The 12,130-nt window shown below is 43.5% G+C and overlaps 1 protein-coding gene across 1 annotated transcript in view; it reads left to right on the top strand.

The window, feature by feature from the left end:
• Window positions 1-12,130, top strand: part of me1 (malic enzyme 1, NADP(+)-dependent, cytosolic) — a 125,089-nt gene that overhangs the window by 112,890 nt on the left and 69 nt on the right. Inside the window, exons 9-14 of the mRNA XM_036555791.1 lie at window positions 1,633-1,746; window positions 1,866-1,971; window positions 4,262-4,404; window positions 6,289-6,462; window positions 10,385-10,483; window positions 11,873-12,130. The exon at window positions 11,873-12,130 is cut by the window's right edge and continues 69 nt beyond it. Coding sequence (XP_036411684.1) covers window positions 1,633-1,746; window positions 1,866-1,971; window positions 4,262-4,404; window positions 6,289-6,462; window positions 10,385-10,483; window positions 11,873-12,040 — 804 coding nt within the window. The 3' untranslated portion in view covers window positions 12,041-12,130. The remainder of the gene's footprint in view (window positions 1-1,632; window positions 1,747-1,865; window positions 1,972-4,261; window positions 4,405-6,288; window positions 6,463-10,384; window positions 10,484-11,872) is intronic.

Below are 12,130 nucleotides of genomic sequence, written 5' to 3'. Positions count from 1 at the left end.
CGGTCAGTGCTACGGCTCAAACTCCACACATCTTTCTCCTAATCTCTGCGTCACCTGTTCCTCCTTTTGATCTCAGTCAAGACCTTCTTTGTTGTGTATCTGCAGCGCCATGACGATCACCGGCTATCAGCACACGAAGACTTCAGATCTCAGACTCTGAATATCAAAGTGTTTGACATTTAAAAAAGCAGATCATTCCTGATTCACTTCATGCTGAGCACTTATCCATAACAGACGGGGTGGCTGACACGTTTGATGTTTGGCTCAGTGTTAAAATGCTGTAACGTTTTAATTATTCTAGTAGTAAAAACGTCACTTTGTCATCAAACATTTCTTATAAACACTTTTCTTCCACTTAGAAATGAAAAACACCTCTAATCTATACTGTGAGTGTATGTGTGTGTAAGTGTGCCAACCAGCCCCACCCACATTTAGACACAGCTTGGGTTTATGAAAAAGTGAAAACACCACTCATCATAGCTGTGTGTGATGCGTAAACATGTACAGTCGTGTAATCGAGACTGTGCACTAGAGTGTGTATACATTTATATTATTCATTCATTCCTCTGTTTATTTTAGCAGATCTTTCCTCTTTTTGACGTAAAGCCTCATGTTTATGTCGTAACTACAGTCTATTTATAAGCGTATTCGGTTGTATGCAAAAGTCTGGGCACCCCTGGTCAAATGACCAGTTCTGTGATGATAACCGAGCACATCCTCTACAGAGACACACTTCTGCTCAATTTGAGGCACAAATACTGTTTATTTGATGAATTTAACATACTGGGAAAAAAACATCAAATGTGCCAAAAGCTGTTTTTTTTTTTTGTTTTTGTTTTTTTTTATATTGTCATGTTATGCCGACGAACCAGATGCTCAGGGAAGTAAAATAAGTGGGTTTGATTGACAAAGGGACAAACTAAAGGAGTAGCCAACAAACCAGGCCAGCTTAGAACCGTGAGGGAAATAAACAGGTACACAGGGAACCAGAGAACGGAGTAAATAAACATGTGAGGGTCAAAGGTCAGAGGAACAAACAGTACAAAACCAAAGACCAAGGGAGAATCCAGAAGATCAAACGAGGGACGAGAAGAGTGAAATAAGACGAGAGGCAGAAACAGGAAAAACGCTCGAGACGCAGAACAGTCCAAAGACGAAACTTCATGAGCAGAAATATGAACAGACAGAGGGGCTGAGAGCAGTTAGAGCTCAGAGGAAGAGGATCTGTGTAACTGGCTGTGATTGGTTGGCGTTGGGCTTGTGGCTATGATGTCAGAACCAAATGAATCATGGGAGTTGGAGTTTACAGGTTGGTTGGAGAGTGTAGAGGAACCGGGTAGCGTGACAACTATTTAAACTCAGCAAATAAATATGAATTGTGCTCTAGATTTGGAAGTAAGTGCCACAGTTAAGTGTGTTCTCTGTAGAGGGCGTGTTAACTTATTCACAAAACATTTAACCGGGGATTCTCTAATGTTTGCCCACAGCTGTACATGTACGTCTCACTTGAACACGACTTGTCATTCCAGGACTTTAGTTATTTATTTATTAATTTATTTCACGTTTTATTTGATTTTTCCATGTAAAGCCTCAGATTTCTGACGGAAGCCTCTGCATGTATTTTGTCCTCAGGCTGCTATGGGAATAGCCGAGCTGATCGTCATGGCGATGGAGAAGGAGGGCGTCCCGCATGCAGAGTGTATGAGGAAGATCTGGATGGTCGATTCTAAAGGACTGATCGTCAAGGTAACTTCACTCACTGCCTCGATGCGGTCATTACGGCAGCAGGTTTAGGGTTAAAGTTTGTCTCCAAGACAAAACAGTGAAGTTGATGCCTTTTGTCTGAATTTGGAAAAAAAAATTAGGGCCGTGATCACCTGACCGCTGAGAAGGAGCGGTTTGCCCATGAGCACGCTCAGATGAAGAGGCTGGAGGACGTGGTTCAGGAGCTGAAGCCCACTGCCATCATCGGTAATGAGGAAATACTCAGATACACACATGCAGTCCGTCACTGCTGGGTTCATATTCAGTTATCAGGACTTTGGGTCTCAAACTTTTTGAAAACAGAGGAGAGAACTGAGACCAAACTGAGACCCAGAAAATTATTACTGAGTTTAATGATAATAAAACAGAAACTTTAAAAAAAAGGAAAATTTTCTCATTTATGTCTGTTATCAAACTGTAACACTCCGAAAACCAGCCAGACGCTCGCGGATAAAAATGAAGGCGTTGACTTTAGTAACAGCGGGTTTCCAAAATCTTAGAGCAAAAACAGGCCAAGGTTAAAACTGAGAGAGAGTACGCAGTGCAGGGAGACGCAAAAGAGAAGTTAAGAACAGGACAAAACAGTCAATCCGTAAACCAGCAAACAAAACCAGAAGAGAAGAAGCCGAGGAGAAAGTCGAGAAAACACAGCAGGTCAGAACAGAGAGATACCAGATAACGGTAGAGCGCTCGGCGTGCTCGGATAGACACGGACAAAACTCTGCAATGACTGAAAGAAGCAGAGCAGTTGGGCTGCATAACACAGGTGAACCCAGACTGTTCAGGATGGGGTGGACTGTGATTGGGAACAGTAGACGTGGGTGTCCTGGTCTCCTACCGAAGTTCACTGACTCAACAGAGCCGGTGAGCGAGGAGTGTCGCTAAACGTGTCGTAGACAGGAAGCTTGACACAAATAAATACTAGTTAAATACTAGTTAAATAATCCTCCCTGAAACAGGTTTCCCAGTTGGCCACCGGGCTTGAAACAATTGTCCAATCACAAGTCAGAATACAGGCGAGGGTTAAACACGTGTACCTCGCGCTTTCAAGATTTTGTTTACATTTTAGTTGAGAATCATATTTTTTATTAAGGGATTGATTTTAGACTAATGTGACTGTTTATCCATTCAGTAAACAACAATAATGATGAATAATATGATAACAAAATAAATAATAAAAATAATAAAATAATATGCTGTTGCAGTCCCGTTACTGTGAAACAGAACGGGCAGCCGAAAGTTTTCTAAAACCCACCAGAATCTAAAACTCACCCAAAATGTGTCCAAACGTCTGGACCAGTTTAAAAACACACTATATTTAATGGAAAAATCGCTGCATCTTATAAGTGTTTATAAACTCCTATCACAATGAAAACTTACTGTCCTTGTAAAGACAGTATTTGCCAAACGAGCCGCTCTTCTGCTGCTCTTCTCACTCTGTGTGCCCTCCGTGAGTCCTTGGGTTGCCAGTTATTCAATGCTAGAATGAACCAATAACCCTTAGTTGGCACCTGTGGTTATTTGTGTAAGAAAACGTCTAAACAACACACAACCAGCAGGTCCACACTGCTGTCTGAGTGTGTCTCTGTCGCTGAGCTGCTACGGTGGAATCACACTGAGCCGTTTATTCATTCTTATGGCTCATTTCACTGTTTTCTGGTCTCTTCTCTAACACAGTGCTGCTTCCCTGACGCTCTGAACTGCCTGCCTGAGTGAAAACAGGAGCGTCGTAATAAAAGCACGGCGTTCTGTGAGACTCGCGCCGCAGACGCCTTTTAATTAAAATATTTTCACTAAATAATGACACTGTTAATTAACAGTCTGAGCTGATCGCACTCCGTTTACCTCGGTACGTGACCTGCTCTTAACATAATGAGACAACAGCAGTGAAATGTATCAGCCATGAGTCCTGCTCTTATTCAACGTCCTTCCCTCCAAATGAAACATCTGTCATCAGATCAGGTGCAAATTCAAAATTCACAACATGCAGAAGAGTCATCACATCTTCATCAGTGTGATGTTGATTCTACGATCATTTGAGGCCGAAACTTCGAGCCGGACCTCCTTTTAGAGTCTGTGTGTGACGTTAATACATAAAGACGTACGACGTGGAGTGAAAAACTCGACGCCTCTGACTTTTAAATGATTATTTCAGGCTTTATAGGCGACTCGTTTTTATTCTCCTCACTCAGTAATGATACTTATTTCAATTTTAACAAAAAAAGAAAAAACCTGACGTAGGGCAGCTTTAAAAGTGCTTCTGTATGGAAGGAAATGTAAAGAAAAGATGCGTTATTAAGTGTGTTATAATGTATTATAATAAGTGAACCTCAGGCTTATTTTCATCGTTGATCTCCTGATGTCCAGTAGACGGAGCATTTATCTTCTCATATGAGGTCAGATTAAGAGTGATGAGATTTTAACTAAAGTCGCAGCTCTGTAAACAAATCACGGAGGGAATGGTGTGAATGACCTCATTTCCTGTTCTGGGTCTCAGGGGTGGCAGCCATCGCAGGTGCCTTCACGGAGCGGATCATCAGAGACATGGCCAAATTCAACAAGCGGCCAATCATCTTTGCCCTCAGCAACCCGACCAGCAAGGCTGAGTGCACCGCAGAGCAGTGCTACACACTGACTGAGGTAACGTGAGTCTGGATGAACGAACAGGAGGAGTCAGTTTAGCCCCCTGGTTGAGGGCAGTGTTTTATAAAAACACAGGATCTAAAAGCCAAAGATGAGATTAGAGATCTCAGTGCTGAGATTAGAGATCTCAATGCTGAGATTAGAGATCTCAATGCTGAGATTAGAGATATCAGTGCTGAGATTAGAGATCTCAATGCTGAGATTAGAGATCTCAATGCTGAGATTAGAGATATCAGTGCTGAGATTAGAGATCTCAGTGCTGAGATTAGAGATCTCAATGCTGAGATTAGAGATCTCAGTGCTGAGATTAGAGATCTCAATGCTGAGATTAGAGATCTCAGTACTGAGATTAGAGATCTCAATGCTGAGATTAGAGAAGATACGATACCACTTTCCTTCTGAAACCTCCATTTTCTATACTCTATATAAACTACTAAGCTTATTTCTAATTGAAGTTCTTCACTTAAAGGGATGTTTTTGGTGAAACTTGCCCAGCTGTACTCGACTGGCTGAGACAAGTTTGGATCTTAAAACTTTAGCCGTGAGGCTAACATTGCTAACAAACACTATAACTCAGTAGTCACCCAAACAGCCCAAATCCTTTCAGTAAAAATAAATCACCAAAACTCTCTCAACTCACTCAAACCACATCCAGGTCTTCATTAAGGTCAGACTTGCTGTCGTGGTTTAGGACTTCGTAGGACTTACATAACTTACACTACATGTAACCAACAAACCTGTGAGCAGCCAGTTTACACAGCAGGCTCAGTGTTCACAGACCTGATCTGGTGCTGATCTGGAGTCGGTCCTGCTCTGTGAATCCCCTGGTTAATCTGTCATGGCTGCTCACAGTCATCATTTGAATGTTGACCTGGATGTGGTTTGATTTGGTCCAGAGACGTTTTTGGGGATGTATTATTACAGTATTTGGGTTCTTGTGTTTATGTTAGTCTCATAGCTCCAGCTCTAAACTAAAGAAGCAGTTTGGACTCCAGATGTGTGTTGGCTTATCAGCTACAGTTCAGTGGAAAACTGTGTACATTTAAACTTTGTTTTTTTGAACAGCTGTTTAAAACACAAACTACACTAACCTGCAGGACGAAACTCAACACTTCAGACCCTCAGTAACAGGTCTAAAACAGATGAGGGTTAGGATTAGGGCCAGGGTGAGGATTAGGATTAGGGCCAGGGTGAGGGTTAGGATTAGGGCCAGGGTGAGGATTAGGATTAGGGCCAGGGTGAGGGTTAGGATTAGGGCCAGGGTGAGGATTAGGATTAGGGCCAGGGTGAGGGTTAGGATTAGGGCCAGGGTGAGGATTAGGATTAGGGCCAGGGTGAGGGTTAGGATTAGGGCCAGGGTGAGGATTAGGATTAGGGCCAGGGTGAGGGTTAGGATTAGGGCCAGGGTGAGGTTTAGGATTAGGGCCAGGGTGAGGGTTAGGATTAGGGCCAGGGTGAGGGTTAGGATTAGGGCCAGGGTGAGGTTAGGATTAGGGCCAGGGTGAGGGTTAGGATTAGGGCCAGGGTGAGGTTTAGGATTAGGGCCAGGGTGAGGGTTATTAGAGTTTATTAATACTTTACAGAGGGCCGCTCCAAACAAACTCCAAACAAAGTGTTACCAGTAAACTCTGAGTGTTAATTCTAGTGTGTAATTCTCTTCTTACACACTTAATGTTCTGTGCTACTCTGAACTCTTTCAGGCTGGATTTGTTACAGTATCGCATTATTTCTTTCGTCCACCAGCGTTTTACACTGGTACTGGACTGATAATACTGGGTACCAGTGCTTATGACTGCTGCTGGTTTGTATAGTGTAGTACTGTAGTACTGACGCTCCCAGTCATATTGATAAAGCATTACATAAATCAATCGTGTGTTACAGGGTAGGGGGATATTTGCCAGTGGTAGTCCGTTTGACCCCGTGACCCTGGCGGACGGACGGAAATTTTACCCTGGTCAGGGCAACAATGCCTACGTCTTCCCCGGAGTGGGACTGGGGGTCACAGCCTGCGCCATGAGAAACATCACCGAGGACGTTTTCCTCACTACTGCAAAGGTAATACATACACATTCTCCCTCTCTCTATCTGTCTGTCTCTCTCTCTCTGTCTGTCTATCTCTCTCTCTCTCTCTCTCTCTGTCTCTCTCTCTCTCTCTCTCTCTCCTCTCTCTCTCTCTCTGTCTCTCTCTCTCTGTCTGTCTATCTCTCTCTCTCTCTCTCTCTGTCTCTCTCTCTCTCTCTCTCTCTCTCTGTCTCTCTCTCTCTGTCTGTCTATCTCTCTCTCTCTCTCTCCCCCTCCCCCCCTCTCTCTCTCTCTCTCTCTCCCCCCCTCTCTCTCTCTCTCTCTCTCTCTCTCTCTCTCGCTCTGTGTCTATCTGTCTGTCTCTCTCTCTCTCTCCCTCTCTCTCTGGAAGTTTATCCCCCACCAGTTAGCAGTGTGAAGACACTGTATGACTTCACTGCAAAATACTAAAATGAACAAAGCTCAGACAGTGACTTTGCTGATTGCTGCCCTGTGGGTAAACACAGAGTCCAGCCTATAAGGTCTTCAGCAGAACTGTTGAGTAATAATGAGTGGATAGAAATATGACAGTGCTAACACACATGCTAATAATGTTAGCAGTAGCTTCTGCCTTGAGAATTTACACGGTGTGTAAACACATTTTCTACACCATAGCAGCTTCTAACAGACACTGAAGTAGCCTGTTCTTTACTCTGTATGTGGTGGGTTCACAGTAGAGGTGAGGCTCTGAGTCGATGCTGAAGCCTCTGGTTATTATCAGGGGGGCCTGTTAGCCTGTTAACCCTCTGCTGAGGTGTCAGTCTACCATAGTGAGGGCAGAGCATGTTGGACTGAAAAACAGCTCAGCCAGTGGAGCAGCATGGGATATGTTAGTTTGAGTTTGATTGTTAAGCTCATTTATGAGCATGACCAGCACAGCGTGATCAAACTGATCAGCTGATCAGCATTACACCTTTTTCTCAACAGCAAACGACACGAGCGAGTGACCACAACAAATCTCTCATCATAAACACAACGCTGTCTGTGGCAGCTGTGAGCGGCAGATTGTAATGCGGTGCGATACCGCATGACATTTTTGATGGATGCCCTGATTTTATTTTTGACAGGATGCATCACTTTGCTTGACGGGATGCACACATCCGCTTTTAAATGCTTGAGGATAAACTCATCCAGGAAGTGGAGAAATAGAGGGAAAAACCCTTCCAGTGAATGTTAGAATGGTGTTAAAACAAAGAAAAAACTGTCAGGGTGCTGGAAGGTGGAGGTCAGTGATTATTGATTGCTTTGTGTCATTGATTGGTTGGAATACTCAGCTAGTTACAGATACAAGTTAGCAGATACAGCCGAGCTCCCCAACACAGTAGCGCAGCTAAGAGACTCACCTGTTTCAGTTGTAATCTCAGCTCCCTGATAGGTCCGTTGTTTGAGTTTGACTCATGCACTTTACATTTCCACTGTTCAGTGTAAGGTCTGGTTTCCTTGTCCACATGGATGTCCAGCTACCTTAAATCTTAGACCAGTAAAAATAACCATCAGAAACCAGCTTAGACCATCTGAAACCAGCTACCAATGAAAACTGGATTGTGAAATGGTTGTCATTTATCTTGTAAGTAGACTTATTTAAACGTTTGTTGGCTGTTCTAACTTCGTACACAGCCAGAGCCCAAAGCTTTATTACACACCTCTATAATCTAAGAATAGCTCGGCCAGTTTGGACTGAAGTTCCTGTCGTTACTGAGTTACGGAGCTTTAGTATTTAATCAGCCTGAGATTTTAAGGGGTTGAATAAACATATGATCTACTGCAGTGTCATCCGATGTTTAATGTTCTGTAGACTCACGATACAAACCTGGAGCTTAATTTATCGTCGTCCTGATCATTTCCCCAAATTGTTCAGCTGCATTACACAGCGTCCACACAAGCAGCTCTTTTCTGTGATTACTTAATAACTCAACACATTTAAAAGCAAGTCTATGATGTTTTAGGCATGATGCTAAATTGTTCAGATACGCTCCCGTTTGTTAGCTACATTAGCCTCATAGCTGCAGTGCAAAACTTAAGAAACAAACTCTGGACACCAAGCATGTCTTGGTTGATCAACTACATTTGAGCTAAAAGACAAATTGTGTAAAATTGATTTTTTCACTAAACTATCGCTTTAAGCACTTTCGAAATGAGGCCAAGCTGGACCCCCGAAACTCCAGCTCTGGCCTCCGTCATTGTGTTCAATTGTACTGAGGCCCACTGACAATGGAGGAACAGCTTTGCCCCATGCAAACCAGTGTGATGGCAATTGGGGACAATTGGGCCTTGACCAGGTTCAGGGTCAGCTTGACACTGCAGGAACATCATCAGCACACCATGGCCTGGAATTCAGATGAGCTACTGAGCGACAGTGTATATTAAAAAGTCAGATTAACTCTAACACTGTAGTCTTCACTGTAGTGTTTACATGTGATTACATAATTAATGGTATAGATCTATAATGAGTCACATTCACGTTTGATTTACATCGGTCAGTGTTTCTGACAATGTGCCAAAAATGTAAATGATGTTTTTTCTTTCCACAAACAGGACAAAAAATGTCTCCTCGTCTGCTTACAAACAGGAACGTGGTGTGGAAGGAAAGTTTTGAATCTGCACTTTCTACAGAGTTTCTCTGCTTGTTTTACTGAGCTACCAGTGAGAAATACTGCTGTAAAATTACGGCGCGTTTGTTACCGTCGGCGATGTCTGTTACATCTCAGGGAAACTGAATCACCTCTGAAACGAGCGTGAAGCTGCTTGGCTGAGCTGAGCGGTAGAGGCTATTATACTGAGCCTCAGTCATGAACTGCTCTGAGTTTCCTCTCAGAACCTGACATGTTCTATGATGCGGAGGCACGTCTGTCACCACAGCATCAAAAATCGCCTTGATGGATCAAATTATTCCATTGTGTTCCTCAGAAAGCCCACGCGCACTTAAGCTTCAGAGAAATCCTGACGGTGGATAAAGCCTCCAAAAAGCAATCACACGCAGGAAGGGTTTGACTGCAGAACAAAAAGAGGGAGAAATAACTACTTCAGTGGGATTTCGTTTAAAAACACTGCGAAAGTTTCAGAAAAGATGGAAACTGAGCTGTAAAAACAGACTGAAGTGAATTCGCTGTTTTTCTGATGCCACAAAAAACAAAACATTCACATATATCTGCCTGTTCAGTCTTGTGTAGTTTAGCCCCGCCCATTCGCACTGATCCATAGACCTCTGAAGTCAGGGATCCTTCTGTAGTGGGCGTCATGCCCATATTAGGAGCTCTTCCTGTACTGGGGTCTTTTTGGTTTTCTCTATGACTGAAGTGAATGCTGTTTCAGAAACTTGCCCCTGACGCCCCGTGGTGGTTTAAAATTCCCCAAAGCCAGTAGATTTTCTTCTGTGTACATTTTCCCGAGTGTCACTGGAGCCTCTGAGGTCTAAATACGTATAAGGCTTCATGCTACGACCACGCTAACATCCCTGCACACTGAAATGACATCGTATGGAAGTAAATCTGCTATTAAACTTCAACACTATTATAAATCAACACCAGCCACTCAAACTGCAGCCTGAAACTGCCGAAGTCTTTAAAGCTTGCTGGTGTTTTGGTTTGGTGCTCCCGGACATGACAGCAGTGATTTTTCACATAGAGACAATGGGCCTGATATGATGGGGACTACAGAACAAAGACACTTCAGGGGTCATTAAAGAGTGTTTGGGCTGGGCTGCTTTATCAGGGAAGAACAGAGCTCGTTTACAAATATCAGTCTTAAAGTCACAGTAACAAAACATCTTAATCCAAAGGTATAAAGGGAGGCTGGACAGTGTTACTGTTAAATATGTGCTTCTTAAACAGGAGAGGTTTAAAGGAGTCACACAAAGCCACGTCTCGTTCCTCTTTCTTTAGTATGTGTTTTTACATCGCTGTGTTTTCGTTTTCAGATGATTGCTGACCTGGTGACGGACAAAGACCTGGCTGAAGGCAGAGTGTATCCTCCTCTGACCAGCATTCGGGATGTGTCCTTCAAAATAGCCATGAAGGTGAGACCATAAGCTTTTAACAGAATTTCAGAAAGCCTCGTACTCAGTGTTCACGCTGCCTGTTGAAGGGATGTTCTAACCCTGACCGTTTACGTTATTATCACCGCGATTTACTCAAGACCTCGAGAAACAGACGATGAGTCCCGTCACCACTTCAGTGTAGAAATGCGATGTACTTTGTGTGCTGATTGTGGAGTTCAGGACTCTTTCTAACGTTGCTTCTTCCTGTGTTTCTCCTCAATAAAGAGGTGCAGTAAGTTCTGGATTCTTTAGTCAGTACATTTAGAACATCTGCTCCATTCGTTCTCTGCTTTGTGAAACTTGTCACAGGTGTGTTGTTCACGGTTCAGACACTCTGTATTGGCTGCATCACTGGGATTCGCCGTGTGTTGGGAGCTTAATTCTTAACTGGGTAGATGTTTGGTGACTGGCTGTAAACGTGGCTTCTCCTGTTGACTCTCTTTTTAATGTGTGGCGCCCCGTGTGGTTTGTGTTTGCCCCGCCCACGATTTTATTCTGGCGTCAGGAGTGGTAACAAGGCAAAGTGCTGTAAAACCATATCTGTGATAGTCCATCTGTAGTGTGTGAAGCGGGTTTGCATCGGATTTGGGTTTCAAATTTTGTGGTATAGGTCAGGTTGGGTCGAGTTCATGATCTCTAGCTGACCCATGTTCTAAGCCATTGTGTGGTCAATATACACAGGTACAATACAAGCGAATTCACTCCCCGTGACGCCGCAGCCGTCCGTAAGTTGGCCCTGATCTCTCTTGGTGGGTAGGGTGTTACTCCCTTTCCTTCATCACCCAGAGTGATGCCAGCCAGTGCAAGCGTCTGTTAGCTGATTGGCCGCGTTGATCGTGTTGACCTGTCCGGTGATGTTCGTTAGCAGGTGTTCAAAAAGATGCTGGGGTGCTTCCCATGACCTGGAGGAAGCATGTGCTAGACTTCACCCTCCTAGTGCTGGTAGTGTTGTGTGACCAGGGGAGACCTAGCTAAAGGGTGGAGCTGGACACAACTAATTAATGCATGTCCTTTATACATTCATGCAAACTGCGCTCTTCATGGAATAATCAAGCTTTGCTGCTTGGCAACCATAGCTGTTAGTAAACCCTGGTGGAAGAAGGTTTTTTTGCTGTTATAATTAATAATAAAATGGTATAATTAATAATAATAATTGTACCATTTAATATTAATTAGTGTTCATTAAATGTTGCTGTTTTTTATCATGTATTTCATTCTGCTTAACAACACCCCTTAACCGTAGGAAAAGCCTCAGGATGTAGAGTTGCTGTGTGAACTTTGTGAACGTATGTCTGTCTGTCTGTCCAGTGTGACGATGCTAATCAGTGTGTTCTTTATGTGTTGTGTTCTCTACCTCGGCTTTAACAGATCGTGGAGTACGCGTATGAACACAAGATGGCGACACTGTACCCGGAACCCGCTGATAAAGAGGCGTTTGTCCGCTCGCTCATCTTCAGCACGGATTACGACAACTTCACTGTGGATTCGTACAGCTGGCCAGACGAGGCCATGTCCGTTCAGAACTGCAAACTGTGACCACATCGCCAGATTTCGCACAAAGATCTAAAGATAATATATAATAAGACGACTGTATGTTAATTTGAGCTCAGGAGTGTTTTTACTTTG

Source organism: Colossoma macropomum, unplaced genomic scaffold (assembly GCF_904425465.1).
Source record: "Colossoma macropomum unplaced genomic scaffold, Colossoma_macropomum, whole genome shotgun sequence".
NCBI classification, from domain to species: Eukaryota; Metazoa; Chordata; class Actinopteri; order Characiformes; family Serrasalmidae; genus Colossoma; species Colossoma macropomum.
Note: the sequence above shows the minus strand (reverse complement) of the source record. Positions and strands in the feature narration are given on the sequence as shown.